This window comes from Suricata suricatta, chromosome 8 (genome assembly GCF_006229205.1).
Source record: "Suricata suricatta isolate VVHF042 chromosome 8, meerkat_22Aug2017_6uvM2_HiC, whole genome shotgun sequence".
NCBI lineage: Eukaryota > Metazoa > Chordata > Mammalia > Carnivora > Herpestidae > Suricata > Suricata suricatta.
The window spans coordinates 137,885,247-137,899,007 of record NC_043707.1 but is presented as its reverse complement, the minus strand read 5'-3'; the positions used below and the strand labels follow the sequence as shown (position 1 = coordinate 137,899,007).

The 13,761-nt window shown below is 60.1% G+C and overlaps 1 protein-coding gene and 1 pseudogene across 1 annotated transcript in view; both read left to right on the top strand.

Moving 5' to 3' along the window:
* KCNAB2 (potassium voltage-gated channel subfamily A regulatory beta subunit 2) overlaps nucleotides 1-13,761 on the top strand; it is a 41,085-nt gene that overhangs the window by 15,719 nt on the left and 11,605 nt on the right. The window contains exons 2-7 of the mRNA XM_029945936.1: nucleotides 1,017-1,060; nucleotides 1,803-1,840; nucleotides 8,457-8,536; nucleotides 11,141-11,185; nucleotides 12,979-13,023; nucleotides 13,638-13,681. Coding sequence (XP_029801796.1) covers nucleotides 1,017-1,060; nucleotides 1,803-1,840; nucleotides 8,457-8,536; nucleotides 11,141-11,185; nucleotides 12,979-13,023; nucleotides 13,638-13,681 — 296 coding nt within the window. The remainder of the gene's footprint in view (nucleotides 1-1,016; nucleotides 1,061-1,802; nucleotides 1,841-8,456; nucleotides 8,537-11,140; nucleotides 11,186-12,978; nucleotides 13,024-13,637; nucleotides 13,682-13,761) is intronic.
* Nucleotides 3,832-4,006, top strand: LOC115300471 (annotated as a pseudogene).

Sequence of the window (13,761 nt, the reverse complement as noted above, 5' to 3'; positions counted from 1 at the left end):
CGTTCCCTGGCCAACTTCCCCATCCGGGCAGCTCACATCCTGTGGCCCCGGAAATGGGGGCAGGGCATGCCATCGTGGTGGGGAGCGTGCTCGTGGGGCGGATGCCTGGCTGGAATCTGGCCCCTTGGTTCCCCGGCAGGCCCGGCGTCCTCTTAGGCGAAGTGGGAATACTGGGGAACAGGCCCGCGGCCAGCCTGTGTGGGGACGGATGGGCACCCGGCCCTCAGCAGAGCATTGCCCCCCTCCGTGACCTCCTCAGGACATTAGTGGTGGCCTGCAGCCCCGTCACGCGGACCCCCGGGACCTGCATCTGGCAGGTGCCTCGGCGGGCCGGTGACGGAGCCCACGCAGCCCGCACAGCTGCGGCCACCGGGCCTGCTGGGGACGTGAGCTGCCAGGGGCCTGCGTCTCGCCCTCCTGGGCAGCCCAGGCTGGGGGTCAGAGCAGGGGCTGAGGCTCGGCCAGGGGTGGGCACCAGCACCCCACAACGGAGCTCTCGTCTCGGGCCGATTCCTACCGTAGATGGACAGGTCGGTGGGCTGAGTGGCTGGGTGAGAAGTCCGGACTAACTTCTGCAGAAGGAACCAAGGACACCCCGAGTCACGAACATGACGCTCCAGAGAAATGGAAACAAACTTCTTACAAGTGGAGGCCCTGTGGCTGGACCACAAGGCCTACTTCAGCCTTGTTTCAGCCCGTGAAACAAGACCGTGTCCGCTCTGCGCCCCACTCTCTGGGGTGCCCTCGGGGCCCACCATGGTCACCAGCAAGGCCTAGGCCCGTGGCCCTGCTGTGGGGTGTGTGTGGCAGACGGGGGGATGGGACCGTTGTCTCTTGGCCCCCAGGGTGTAGGATGAGCTACAGACCTCTCTCCAAAGGCCCCCTTGCCTTCCAAGCCCCAAAAGATGCATTGACCTGGGTGGGGGCCCCATGGAGCGGGGCATTGGGAACAGTGGGGGGCCTGCGCCTGGGGGTCCCGCCTCGCACCAGGAACTCACACCAAGTTTGTTTTCCAGGAACCTGGGCAAGTCGGGCCTGCGGGTCTCCTGCCTGGGGCTCGGTGAGTGTGGGGGCCCCTTGGCCCGGTGCCACTTAAGGAGGCGGGGATCTGGAGGACTGAAGGGGCCGCCCCTGGGGATGAGGGTAGGGAACCAGGATGGGTGTGGGGGGCTGCTGGGGAGGCTCCGTTGCCACAGCAACCAGGTGGGCGGTGTCCTACAGGAGAGATGGGGGAGACAAGGCAAGTCACAGGGCCCTGTGCCCACCCAGCCCCCCCGTCTTGCACCAGACCGAGAGGCACGCTGGCCCAGCTTCGGCGGGAGAGCATCTCTCGCTCACGGCAGAGTCCTCATGTGGACTTTTGCCCGGGTGTGAGCTCAGCCCTCCACCTCCAGGGCTGCACACCCCTCCACACACGCATCCACGAGCAGCCATCCAGCGGGAGGGAGGGCACGGCTGTCAGACATTGCCCGTTTTCAGGGAGACACTTCTCATCCTGCCCCGGGTGGCGGGTCACCAGAATGGGAGCCGCGTCGGCGTGAGCCCCAGCGGGCGGTTCAACAGAGCTGCAGCCCGCTGCCTCTCCGGGCACCTGCTGTCCCCCTGGCTGGTGGCCCCGGCAGGAAGCCTTGCCCGGAAGGCCCGGCGTCCACACGTCCCAAGGACATGCTCGCCGCAGAACAGAGTGGCATGGTGGCCTGTGGCTGCCCTCCCGGGCCCTGCGGCCTGAGGCCCGAGCACCCTGCGGGAGGCCTGGGCTCCCCGGGAAGCTCTCTGACTTGAGCCTGTGTGTCTCCTTCCAGGAACATGGGTGACCTTCGGAGGCCAGATCACCGATGAGGTAAGACGGGGCTCCCTCGGCCCCCAGGTCCCCGCAAGGGCTGCCCGGGCCGGGCACGCGGTGGAGTCCACCACATGAGCCACTGGGCCTGTGCTCGCGGCGGTACCGCAGGCTCCCTCTTTCTGTTCCTCCAGGTGCCGTGGTCCTTGGGGGTGGTGGGAGCGGTGAGGTGAGCCACGGCAGTGTCAGAAGATCTTGTGTCTGTACTTAGCAGCGGGTGCCTTGGGCGTCAGGGAGTCCCCTAAAGGTGCAGACGCTCTGGCTTCTCACCTGCACAGCACCGGACCCACCACTAGCCAGGGAAATTCAGGGAGCACACGCTTTCCAACTTACAAAGCCGGGTGGGTTTCTAAGCTGCTCCGCGGAGAACGCCCACGCGGATTTGAAACTTCAGTATGAGTCCGTTGAGGTCATTAAGAATGCAGATTCGGGACATTTGACTCCAAGCTGCAGATTCTGAGTAGCTCCACGGTGTACCGAGCTCCTAGCTGCATTTCCCGTGGCTGCCGTTAATCCTGCGCGCTGCCGTCCGATGTCCTCGCTGGGGCGTCTGGCCTCCCACGGCGACGTGGCGTGTGCCACGGAGGGGGTGCCCCCCGGGTTGCTGTGCACGCCCCACCAGTGAGCCAACATCCTGGAGGTGAGAGCAGCGGCGTTCGCTCAGAGAGGTCCAGACGTCTGTGCCGTCGGCCATGCTCCTGTCCGCCCTGCTTCCTCGCGGAAGGGTTGTGTTGAAAAATTAATCAGCGAGTGCATCTGAGACCTTGTTAGCTGTGATTGCTCCATTCATTTTCCAGGGAAAAGCTTTGCTCCCATCAGGACCGAAATGTACTGAATTTGTGCTTTGGTTCCGTTTCGGTTTTGTGACGGTCGCTGGTTCCAGAAGCTCCGGGCCCTTTGGCTGTGAGGGTTCTGGCTCCCGACCGTCTCAGAGTGAAGTCGGGAGTTGTGAAGGCACAGGGGCTTGTCTTGCCATGAACCAGATCGGTTCTGAGCACCTAGAATAGAAAGTCGGAGCCCCGGAGCCCCTGTGGTTCACCCTGCGTAGCAGGTGACTCACCTGCTTCCCCTTGGGCGTGGAGGGAATGACTTCTTCTTCCTGGCGCGGGAGGTCCTGGGAGAAAGATCCGGAGAAGCAGCGGAACCACACCATCCAGTCAGCTGACGTCTTCACCAACAGGTGCACTGCACCCGAAGAGTACTGATTCGTGATCCGCCGGCCGCCTGCTGGCTCTGGCCTCCGCCGTGTCTCCATCCTGTATACGGTGACACTACGAAGACACAGAAGTCATTTCAGACGACACAGAGCTGGGAGGACAGCGGACACAGTATGTGGCAGATTCGGGCTCGAAAAGGTCCTGGCAGCAGAGGATGACGGAGCGAGGGAGCGAGCTGAATTTTCGTGTTAAATCCTACATTTAGTGCCCAACAAAATCGGTACGTCGAGGATGCGGGGCCACCTCGCCGCCGTCCAGATGACCAGTGGCCGGGTTTTATTCTTTAGCTGGCTGGCTTCCTGCCCCGCCTGAGCCGCTGGAGTCGGCACCATGAGGAATCCAGAACCATCCAGAACCATCCGGGGCTGCAGAGGACCATGTAAGCTGCCCAGACCTCCCGAGGCCACGGGGCCACCACGCATTCCGGAGGGTGCCCCACCTGGAGCGCCATGTTCCTTGCTAAGCCGGTGTCTGGAGGAAGGTGCTTGCCCTACCGAAGAATCCAGAAACAGGGTCCTGTGTTTAGAGCTCCCTTTTGTGTGCAAGACTCCGCGATGCCCGGGAGATACAGAAACAAGGAGCCAGGGGATTTCCTGTGGCAGACGGGTGTTTCACGGCAGGACCCCGCCAACGGCAGTGAGCAGTGTGGCCCTCTGGCCACCTCTGGCCCCCAGCCTAGTTTTGGTTCTTTTTTGTTTTTTCCTTTCAATTAAGTATATGAAACATAAGATTTGCTATTTTTGCCATTTCTATTGTGGTTAAATATGCATCACAATCGCTTCTCGGCCTTTTGGCTAAGATCAAGTGTAATATGCATCACATAAAATTTATCTCATTAACCATGTATACGGGTACAGTTCAGTGGCATTAAGTACCTTCCCTTTGCTGTGCGCACCACTGTCTGTTTCCAGAATTTTGCATCACCCTAAACAAAACTCTGGAACCATGAGGGAGTAACTCCCCAGCCCCCGGGAGCCTCTGTTCTACTATCTCTCTGAATTCCACAACTGGGTGTTTATAAATACAGTTTTATTGTTAGGTGGCCACGCCCTCTCATTTACATATTGTAATGGCTGCTCTCTCAGAGCCCCGTCTGTCCCGCAAAGAGTACAGTCTTACTCTGGTCCTTCCCAGGAAAGCGCTGCCGTTCCCTGTCCTGTGGGGTCACAGCAGCTGAGTGCAAACATCTGTGGGGCTGTGGCCCTGGGGAGGGGGCCCTGGGGGGCCGGGCAGACAGTGTTAGTAAAGCTCTGATCACGTGGCCCAGTGTGGGCACTGCCATGGTCAGAGTCAGGTCTCCAACCTCTAGTCCAGGGCCCTGTGTGTGACCTGACCCAGGTGCTCAGGGCATGGGCATTAAAAATCTAGCAAGGATAGCAGCTAGAGACTTTACACTTATTTATTTCTTGATTTTTTTTAAATTTATTTATTTTTAAGAGACGGAGAGACAGAGTGTGGGTGGGGGAGGGGCAGAGAGAGGGAGACACAGAATCCGAAACAGGCTTCAGGCTCTGAGCTGTCAGCACAGAGCCTGACTCGGGGCTCGAACTCAGGAACTGTGAGATCATGACCTGAGCTGAAATCAGATGCTTAACTGACTGAGCCCCCCAGGCACCCCAAACTTGACATTTATTATGGCACTCCTCCATCGACCCAGGGAGGTAGTGTAATCCCCATTTTGAAGACACAGAGCTCCAAGGGATACGTCAAGTCATCAAGGTCTACCTGGAGAATTCTGAAGGGGGGGCCGCGATCAGCTCCCAGGTCTGGGATGGGATGGATGCCCGGTCCCCTGGGGGAGCGGAAGGGAGGCCCATGTGTCTCCTAAAGTTCCTCCTGCCATTAGTTTCTGGGACTCTGATGTTGGAAATAGCCAATCACAAAATCATCACATGCGGGAGGACGCGCCCACAGACCAGAAGTCCTCAGAAGTCACATTTTGAAGAATGACATGGGAAACCAGCCCAGGAGAAAGAGCATGGAAAACAGCACCGACAGCATTCTGCGTGTGGGAACCGCAGTTTTGCTGGGGGGAGGCCTATATTCACATAGAAAAACCCAGAAGAGGAATTATACCAAAATCCTAGCAATGACAAATCATAAAAAGCCCAGCCCTGAAAATTCCCGTGCCCTCACCCTCTTTCTCACCGTCCTGGTGTGGTTAGCATCGTGTTTATGTCTTTCTGGTGAAGTGGGACAAGTCAGAGCCTCACCGGGTCAGCCCGGGGGCGGCGGAGACCTGGTTTGTGCAGACTCGCCGGCTTCTCTTGTCGGGAGGGGGGTCTAGGTGTGTTCACGGCGTCCCTGCTCTAGCTCAGTGAACACAAGGAGGCCTCCCTGACACAGGAAGGGAGGAGCAAGGCGTGGCCAGGGCAGTGAGGAGGCGGCGGGAGGCCACCAGAGCCCGCTGGGGACGGTCCTCACCCAGCTCGTGCCTGGGGGCACCCGCAGAGTGCCAGGTCCCTGCCATGGCCGCTGTCGTCCTGGGGAGGGGACAGACAGTAAGCACACGTCATTATCTCCGAGGGCTGGACGCGTGCTCTGGCTGCATTAGCGAATTCCCACCAGCGCATGGTTCCAAAACCACGGAAGTTGTTTCTCACAGGGCGCTGCGTGCGGCTGCGTCACCCCAGCCTCGGCCTCTGTGTCAGATCCTCCCTCTGCCTCTGCCTCCCTCCTACAAGGACACCCGTGGCGGCATTCAGGGCCCCGGGCGTCGCCCATCTCAAGGCCCTCAATGTAGTCGCCTCTACAGAGACCCTCTTTCTGCCCCAGGGACCGTGCGCAGGCTCCAGGACCCATTATTTGATCAACCGCAGAGAATAAGGAACCAAAGCACAGAAATCTGGGATGTGGGCTGCCATTTTGTGCAGAACGACCAGCGAACACGGGAGTAAGAGTGAGCCATGTGGGGATTCAGAGAGAGAGCATTCCAAGCCAAGGGAACAGGACTGTACCCAGCCTCCAACAGGCCACAGGAGGAGCCTCGGGTCAAGAGATGAGGTCAGAGCTGAGGGAGCAGATCTGGTGGGGACTTTGGCTTTGACCGTCCATGGCAGAGAAGCCACTGGAGATTTTGGGACACAGGAAATTTACCTGACTTATGTCAAAAGGCTCACTCTGGCTGCTCCACAGAGGATGGCCTGTCCCACTACCCCTCCAGACGGTGGGGAGGGGGGTGCTTCTCAAATTGTATGCATGAACCCCCTGGAAATCCAGTGAAAATGCAGGTTCTACTATGACAGGTCTGGGCCAGAGCCGGGGATTCTGCATCTCTGATGCTGCTGTGTGGACCCCACCATGCCCAGGCGGGGTGCTGGGGCAAGGACAGGAGCAGAGAGAGTCAGGGGCTGCCACAGAAACCCAGCTGGGGGCATTCTGGCTTGGACCAGGTGGAGATGGGCAGGGGGTCCAATTCTGGATCAACTCCAAGGGGGAGCCCGTGGGACCAGCTGAAGGTTCCGATGCCAGAGTAAGAGAGAGCTGGGCGAGGGGGAGGCCCAGGTGTTGGACGAGGAAGCCCCGGGAAGCTACCCTCCTCGCCACGCGCCAGCCTCTCTGCCTGCAACCCCCCCTCCGCCTGCCCTCCCCCTTCCTTCCTGACAAACTCCTAACCACCCCTCAAAACCCTGCCGTGCCAATCCCAACACACACTACAACATGGAGGAACCTTAAAGGCACCAAGCCACGTGAAACAAGTCAGTCACAGACAAACACTCTGTGATTCCACTCATGTGAGGTGACTAGGGGAGTCAAATTATAGAAACGGAGAATAGATGGGTGGGCGCCAGGGGCTTGGGGGAGGGGGCATGGAAACTTAGTGTTTCACAAGAGCAGAGTTTCTATTTGGGGAGATCAGAAAGTTCCGGAAGTGGGCGGGGGTGATGATCTATGATAACATGCATGTACTTAATGTCACAGAACTGTACGCTAAAAAGGTTAAAATAGTCAATTTTATGTCATGCATATTTTACCACAATTTTTAAACTGTTTTAACTAATTTTTTTAAAAAAGAAGGCAGGAACTCCCCTGAACTACTCTGGGTTGATTTCTAAGATGAGCAAAGAGCAGAAGAACATCTCTAGTGGGTGTGAAAGATCCACACTGTCTGAAGTATCAAAATAAAAGCCTGGAGTCCCCTCAGTTCAGAACCCTCCCCAGGAGGCAGCCTGCACCCCCAGATGGTCTGTATAGCCCGCCGGGGCCCAGCGCGGGTGCTCTCCTGGGCAGAGCCCGGGCAGCGTGGCGGCACGCCCCCGGAGAAGTCCAAACGAAGGCAAGACGAACCGGTGAGGGAGGGGGTGGGGAGGAGGCGGCTGGGGAGGGCGCCTGGATGCTTCCCAACACACTTGAGCGCCAGGGGAGTCCACCAGCCCTGCAGGTGGATCTGGAAAATCCCTCCACCCACGGCCTCACCGAGCCCTGGGCCTTCCGACTCCAACAACAGCTTCTGGCGGGTCTGCTCAGCATCTTCGGGGTTCCGCGCCCACATTTGAAAATCAGGAATTTTTTTACCACCCCAAATTCCCTGGATGTCTGGCTTCTCTTGAAAAATCAAGGGACGTGGTCACGCTGAGCGCCCTTCCCAGAGGGGCAGAGACCGTGTGTGGGCTTCCCGCCGGCCCCCGGCCTGACCCTCCACCCCCGTCCGGCCCGTGGGGCTTCCGAGTGCGGTATGGAGAGAATCTTCGGGACCGAACGTGGCTGGCTTTTCGTCCTGCAATGCTGGCAGGCTGTGGAGTATTACTCTGCCCGGCCTGCGCAGCGAGGGGCCGGGGGGTGGCATCGGCGGCTCTCCAAGGGACACCTGCGCCGGTGCCAGCTCACTGCAGCGGGGCCTCCCCCGAGGTTCCGTCCTCACCCCGACGACCGGCACAAGCTCATCCTTACACCGAGAGGCCAAGTCTGGCCGGGGGCGTGTGCGGATCGGGCCGTTCATCAGCCCTGCCTGCCAGGCAGCGGGGAAGCCCCAGCGAGGCCGGCGTGCTGGAGCGGAGCGGCGCCGTTTCTCCACCTGCAAACAACAGCAGCAGGTCCTTGTGTGGTGCTGGGAAGGACTCGGGGGCATGCGGCCACAGGACACGATCGAGCCGTAGCTTTAAAGAAGCATTCACTTTTCCACCAGGATCCATGGCGCTCCTATGGGGGGTGGGGGGCACTGTGTTCAACCCAGTACAGGTGCTAAGCTTTCTGAGGACCTAACAGTCCCATAGGGCTGTTCCTCCCTGTGGGTCCGCTACCAAGAGCCGCCTCCATGCCTGTCCCGTGGCAGGAGAGGTGAGGGGAGCCCCGGGTGCAGGGCCTGGATGCGCAGGACGCCTGGGGTGATGCCCCCCAGTCTCCAGGCATCCCCACCCTCCTAGGGCTGTGTGCTAGGGGCCCTGGTTTTCTCCTTTCAGATGGCGGAGCAGCTCATGACCTTGGCCTACGACAATGGCATCAACCTCTTCGATACTGCAGAGGTCTACGCGGCGGGCAAGTACGTGTCTTTTTCTCACAGGGAAAGTGTGGTGCGGGCCACAACTCCCCTGAGAGGAGCTCTGGTCCTTGTCCCCAAATGTGCCTCCCACTTCTGCCTGCTTTTCTAAGCGCTAAGTGGCTTTACAAGGTGTTGTGTTCATGGGGCCGGAATGGCAGAACGCCTGGACGCTGTTCACTCACTACACCCCCCACGTGTCCCAGCACCGAGAGGACCGAACTCCCTCTGGGGCCTGAGATGCCGTGCCGGCCCGAGCCTGATTAAGCTGTTGTCCCCGGTGCTCCCGCGGCCAGCGCCACATGTCTGACATGCCCACGTCTTAATGGTGCAGCGACGGCTGCAGGGAACGCAGGGCCTCTCGGGCCGGGGAGAGCAGAGTCTGGCCAGCCGAGCGCGGTAGGAAGCACTTCCCATCTTGGCAGTTGACTTCCCTATTCAATTATGTAAAAGCCCTCTTCAGCCAAGGCTGCTGGCTTCAGTTTTAAAGACTCGCTGTAATCAAATCATCCACTCTCCTGCATTGGGTTTCCAAAAGTCAGCTTTTGTTTGTGAAGTCATTCGTTGGCTCTCTGTGCGTCCCCCCTCCGGCCCCTCCTGCCTGGGGCGAGCCAAGTTCCCATCAGCCGGGGCGGCTGCAGCCAGGCGGGCTGCATGGGGGCTGCTGCGGGGCTCTGGCTTTTTACCGACGGCTTGCGAGGGGCCCGGAGCCCTGAGAATCGGGACACTAGTGGGGCCTTTTCTCAAGTCCCACCCCAGGGCCTGAGGATCTGACAATCCCAGGGACCTCCGCTGGGACCCCCAAATCTCCTCCAGGCCCCATCAGCAGCCCTCTGCCCCTCCCAACCCCTCCCTACCGCAGCCTCTTCCCATCAAAGTGAAAGGCTTCCCAGACAGATGAACTAAGCCAAAGGGTCAGAGGTAGAAAAGCCCGATGCGCATGCCAAGCCCACAGGCGTTCCCTGGCTCTGCTGCCCAGGGGAACCTGCGGGACACAGCTGCGTGCGGCCCCCTCGGCCTCCAGATGGCCCGGCCCTGTGTACGGCCGCCATACTCCCTGGGTCCCTGTCTTCACCTCCCTCTGGTGAACTAGACGCCCGGGGCTGGCACATCAGGGCAAACGCACCAGGTGCCTGGCAGCCTCGGGGCCTCTCGGAGCCCGTTACCAGCAGCCGAGGCCTCGGCAGCTTCCGGTGGGTTAGTATTGCCCCGGAGCCCACTGCCCTCATGCTGCCTACTCTCCTCCACACCCCTCTGCGGCCCCTTCTCAGTCCAGCCCTGGGTTGGACCTGCCTTCTCAGCCCCAGCGGCGGCAGGGCGCCAGCTGTGACCCACACAGAAAGCAAGGGACAGGCGAAAAGACGCCCTTCTGGGGAAGGGGCTCCCCCGGCGGCTGCCGGGCCAGGTGCTGCCTCTCATGCCAACCAGAAAGCCAAGTGCATACTTTGCTGAGTCCCCCTGCTCCTCATGCTGATGCTAATCTGGGCGCTTATCGGAGAGCTGCAGGATTTCTGTGCCCGCTCCTCCCCCTCCCCCTGCCCCTGCCCCCAAGCAGATGTCAGGCTTCCCAAATTCAGGGCCACAAGAATTCGCAGCCATGAGCAACAGGCTTTGCTTAGCCAAGGGTCTACAGCTCCTGTAACCCCAGGACTGCACTCGCTCCCCTCCCTGCCTCCTTCCCTGCCTGACCTTTCGTCCTACAAACGCGGGACCAAGGAGTACAGCGGAGAGGCCCAGGGCTGAGTGGATTTCTGTACATCCTGCCCATGAATGAAGCAAATGCAGAATGTATGCTGAACAGCTTACAAATTAGAGCCCATTATTTCTGCGCGGATGACTCAGGCGCTTTTATAATTGGAATGTAGCACGGGGAATGGATCGTTCTCCGTCTGGTGTTTTTGTGCAGAAACATTTTGCTACAAGCAGAAAGTTCTTAAAAGTGAATCCAGCGCTATAGGCCCAAGCAAGGCTGGAACAGCCCCGCCCGTGACCCCGGCTGGCCCGAGTTTGGTGCGGGGCCAGAGTGACGTCAGACGGAACACAGAGCAGGCAGCGTGGCATTTGTCTCTCTATTGTTGAAAAGCAAGAAACGAGAGACGCACGCACCCACACACACACTCACACACACACACACACACACACACACACTCACACGCATGCCCCTGCTGGAAATCCAGCCCCTGGCCCTGAATACATGTTGATCGTCTCTGAAAAGAGAGGATGCACTTGATGAATAATTTACCTTAAAAAAAACAATACACTTCTCTGGAAACTTCACCCGCGGACCTTTGCCAAACATTTCTCCCGGTGAATTTCCAGCAGGCCAGGGAAATGGGAAACCGTGGGCCTGGCCCAGCGGGCAGCAGCTCCTTCCCTCTTTGCGCTGCCCACGGCCGCCTTCACGGGGAAGGACAGCCACCCGAAGGCTCTCTCCTCGTTCTGGAATGAGCTGCCTGAGCCAAGGCCAGCATTGTCGGACAGCCTGGCCCCGGTGGCATTTTCACGGAGGGGACCAAGTGGCCGATTGTCACAGTAGGGGCGAGGTTGAACGTTTGTGTCACATTGTAATGAAATCCCCGTGTCTCGGTCTTTTTTTTTTTTTTGCAGGGCTGAAGTGGTTTTAGGAAACATCATCAAGAAGAAGGGATGGAGGTAATCACCCCGTTCCCTCTGTGGCCGGCGTCCAGGGTGCACGCGGGGGAAAAGCGTGGAAGGTGGGGGGGGGGAGGGCACCGTGAGGCACAGATGCCCACGGGGTCCTGGGTGAGCGCTGGCTGGCGTCCCGAAGCTCTTCTTGCCTATTGCCCAGTGGAAGGCTTGGCATTGACCTCATGGGCCCTTGGGCAGCTGGCCAGTCCTGTGAAAGCCTGGAATGTGTCAGAACTGTTCTCACTGGGAAGGGGAGGATGTTCCAGAGTGAAGGCAGCCCAGGGGGAGAGAGCATTCACACGGTGGGGGGGTCCTGGGCTGAGTCACCAAGTGAGATGCCCAGACTCCCTTCTCCAAGACCAGACGCGTCCCTGCCCCCTCAGGGAGGGACCAGCAAGGTGGGGGAACTGTGCCCCCAACTCTGCCCCTCTGCCTCTGACCTCCACCCCTGCTCCAGCAGAAATCGAGGGGGCCAGGTAGCACACTGGTTTGTGTGAGGCCAAAAAGATCTGGACATGAGGACTTCCCGGATGGCCAGGGTTGGGCCGAGGGTACAGTCACTGAGGAGAGGGCCACCCTGCCCTGCTCTGGGCTGGGACCCCCCCCCCTTTGTCCCGGCCCCGCCTGTAAAGGGACCGTGCCTGACCTCCCTGGCAGGCCTGGCCCGAGGCCTGAGCGCCTGAGTCTGTAAATCAGCTGGCCAGCTCAGGGCTGCACATCACACCGGCCTGGGGCATGGTGGCCCTTGTGGCCGGTCCTCACCTGGGCCCTCCGCTGTGTCCTCCACAAGCAGCTCAGAAGCCTGAGGGGCCCGCCCTCCCTGGCACAGACCAGGCACTCGCCTGCACTCGGGGGCCCGTTGGGGCCTGTGTGTCCTTACCTTCAGAAATCGCAGAAACTGCTGTAAAGCACCCCCCCCCAGCGAGTGCCACTCAGAACCCCCGGGGGCACAGATGAGGGACCCCCTTCCTCTTGTGCCAACAGAGCTGTTTGTTTCTTCTCGGAGCTAATTCATCACAAAACTGCCTCCTCCTGCCGTCATTGGAGGAAGCGGCACATCTTAGCAAGGCCCTGAACACCAGGTCACCCCCTGCCTGGAGGTGAAGCTCAAGGGGCCACGGCCTCTGACTTTGAGGAGCTATTTCCTGAGGAGCCCCCCTGCCTCCACGGGAGGAAAACACAACCGCTGGGGCCACGGGCACCCCTCCCCTGGGAAGGGTCTCAATGACGTGTGGCCCGGAGGGTCCGTTTGGACCCCCGGCTCATCCAGCCTGCACCAGACAGGTGCAAGCACGCGCCTCCTGTGGGTTTACAGCCCTGGGGGCTTCCCGCCACCCACACCGCAGCTCACCTACACCCAAGGGTCCTGTGCCCCCCGCCCGCCCCCCCTCCGTGCGCCCCAGGCTCTCCCCAAGGCCGTCCCACAGACCACTTTCTGAGCCTGTCCCCAGCCTGGAGGGGAAGAGCCCGCCTGCTTGGCCCCCAGGCCCCCCTCCACCCGCTGCAGCCCCTGCAGGGACCTCCTGGGAGCACACTCACTGCACCCAGGGTGGGGGCGGGGGGCTTCCAGTCCCGGCCCGGCTCTGTCTTCTGGGCCCTGGTGCGGGACACTCATCCCCTCCCACCCTCACTGCCCAACTTAGGGCCACAGGATGAGTTAGCTGCATCTGTGGCGGGCCTCCTGGCTCAACGGGGAGCCCCAGGACCCTGGGCTCGCACGCGGCGAACACGGAATGATCTAGAAGCACCCCTCCCCACCCCGGCCGTGGCCAGTGACACCCCTCTTCTGTTTGCAGACGGTCCAGCCTGGTCATCACCACCAAGATCTTCTGGGGAGGAAAGTAAGCGCAGCGGCAGGCGTGCTCCTGCCAGGGTCAGGGGTCAGGGGTCGGGGGTCCGCTCCCTCGGGCTCAGGGTGGGGGGCGTCTGTGCAGCCGACTGCCCCGCTGGTGCCCAGCCCTGCTGAGGGACATCATGTCCCAGCAAAGCGCCTTCAGCTGAGTTGCCTTTTACACAAACCTTCTTTCATTATTATTCCTTCACCTTCATGAGCTCATTTCTTTCTGATTACAAAGGTAACATCCCCCAAAGTCGGGAAAACCCAGAGAATTTGTGAACTGTCTCAACCGCGCGCCACCCTCCCGGGCCACAGACCACCCCTGCCTGCCTCCAGCAGTCCGGCCCCTCAGGTCTCTGGGGCCAGAGCAGATCGGCTTCTTAAGGAATTATAAATACGATTCATTCTTAATTTAAAAAAAAATCCAAGCGAAACAGAAGGGACTCAGAGCCCCCTCCCCCAGGCCAGCCGGGCAGCGCCCTCCTCCCGGTTGTCTCCCAAGTGGAATCAGACGCAGGCGGCCCGCGCTGACCTACTTTTCTTGGCCTAACATCGCATCATGAACATTTCCCCCAAAACCGCTTGCAACATCACACACGCTTTTGTGCTGTTTTTCAGAGCGGAGACCGAGAGGGGCCTTTCGAGGAAGCACATAATAGAAGGTGAGGGAGGCGCTCAGGCCCCTGAACAGCAACCCACCGCGCGCCCCCCCCAGCCTCCTCCAGGCACCAGTGAGGGAAGC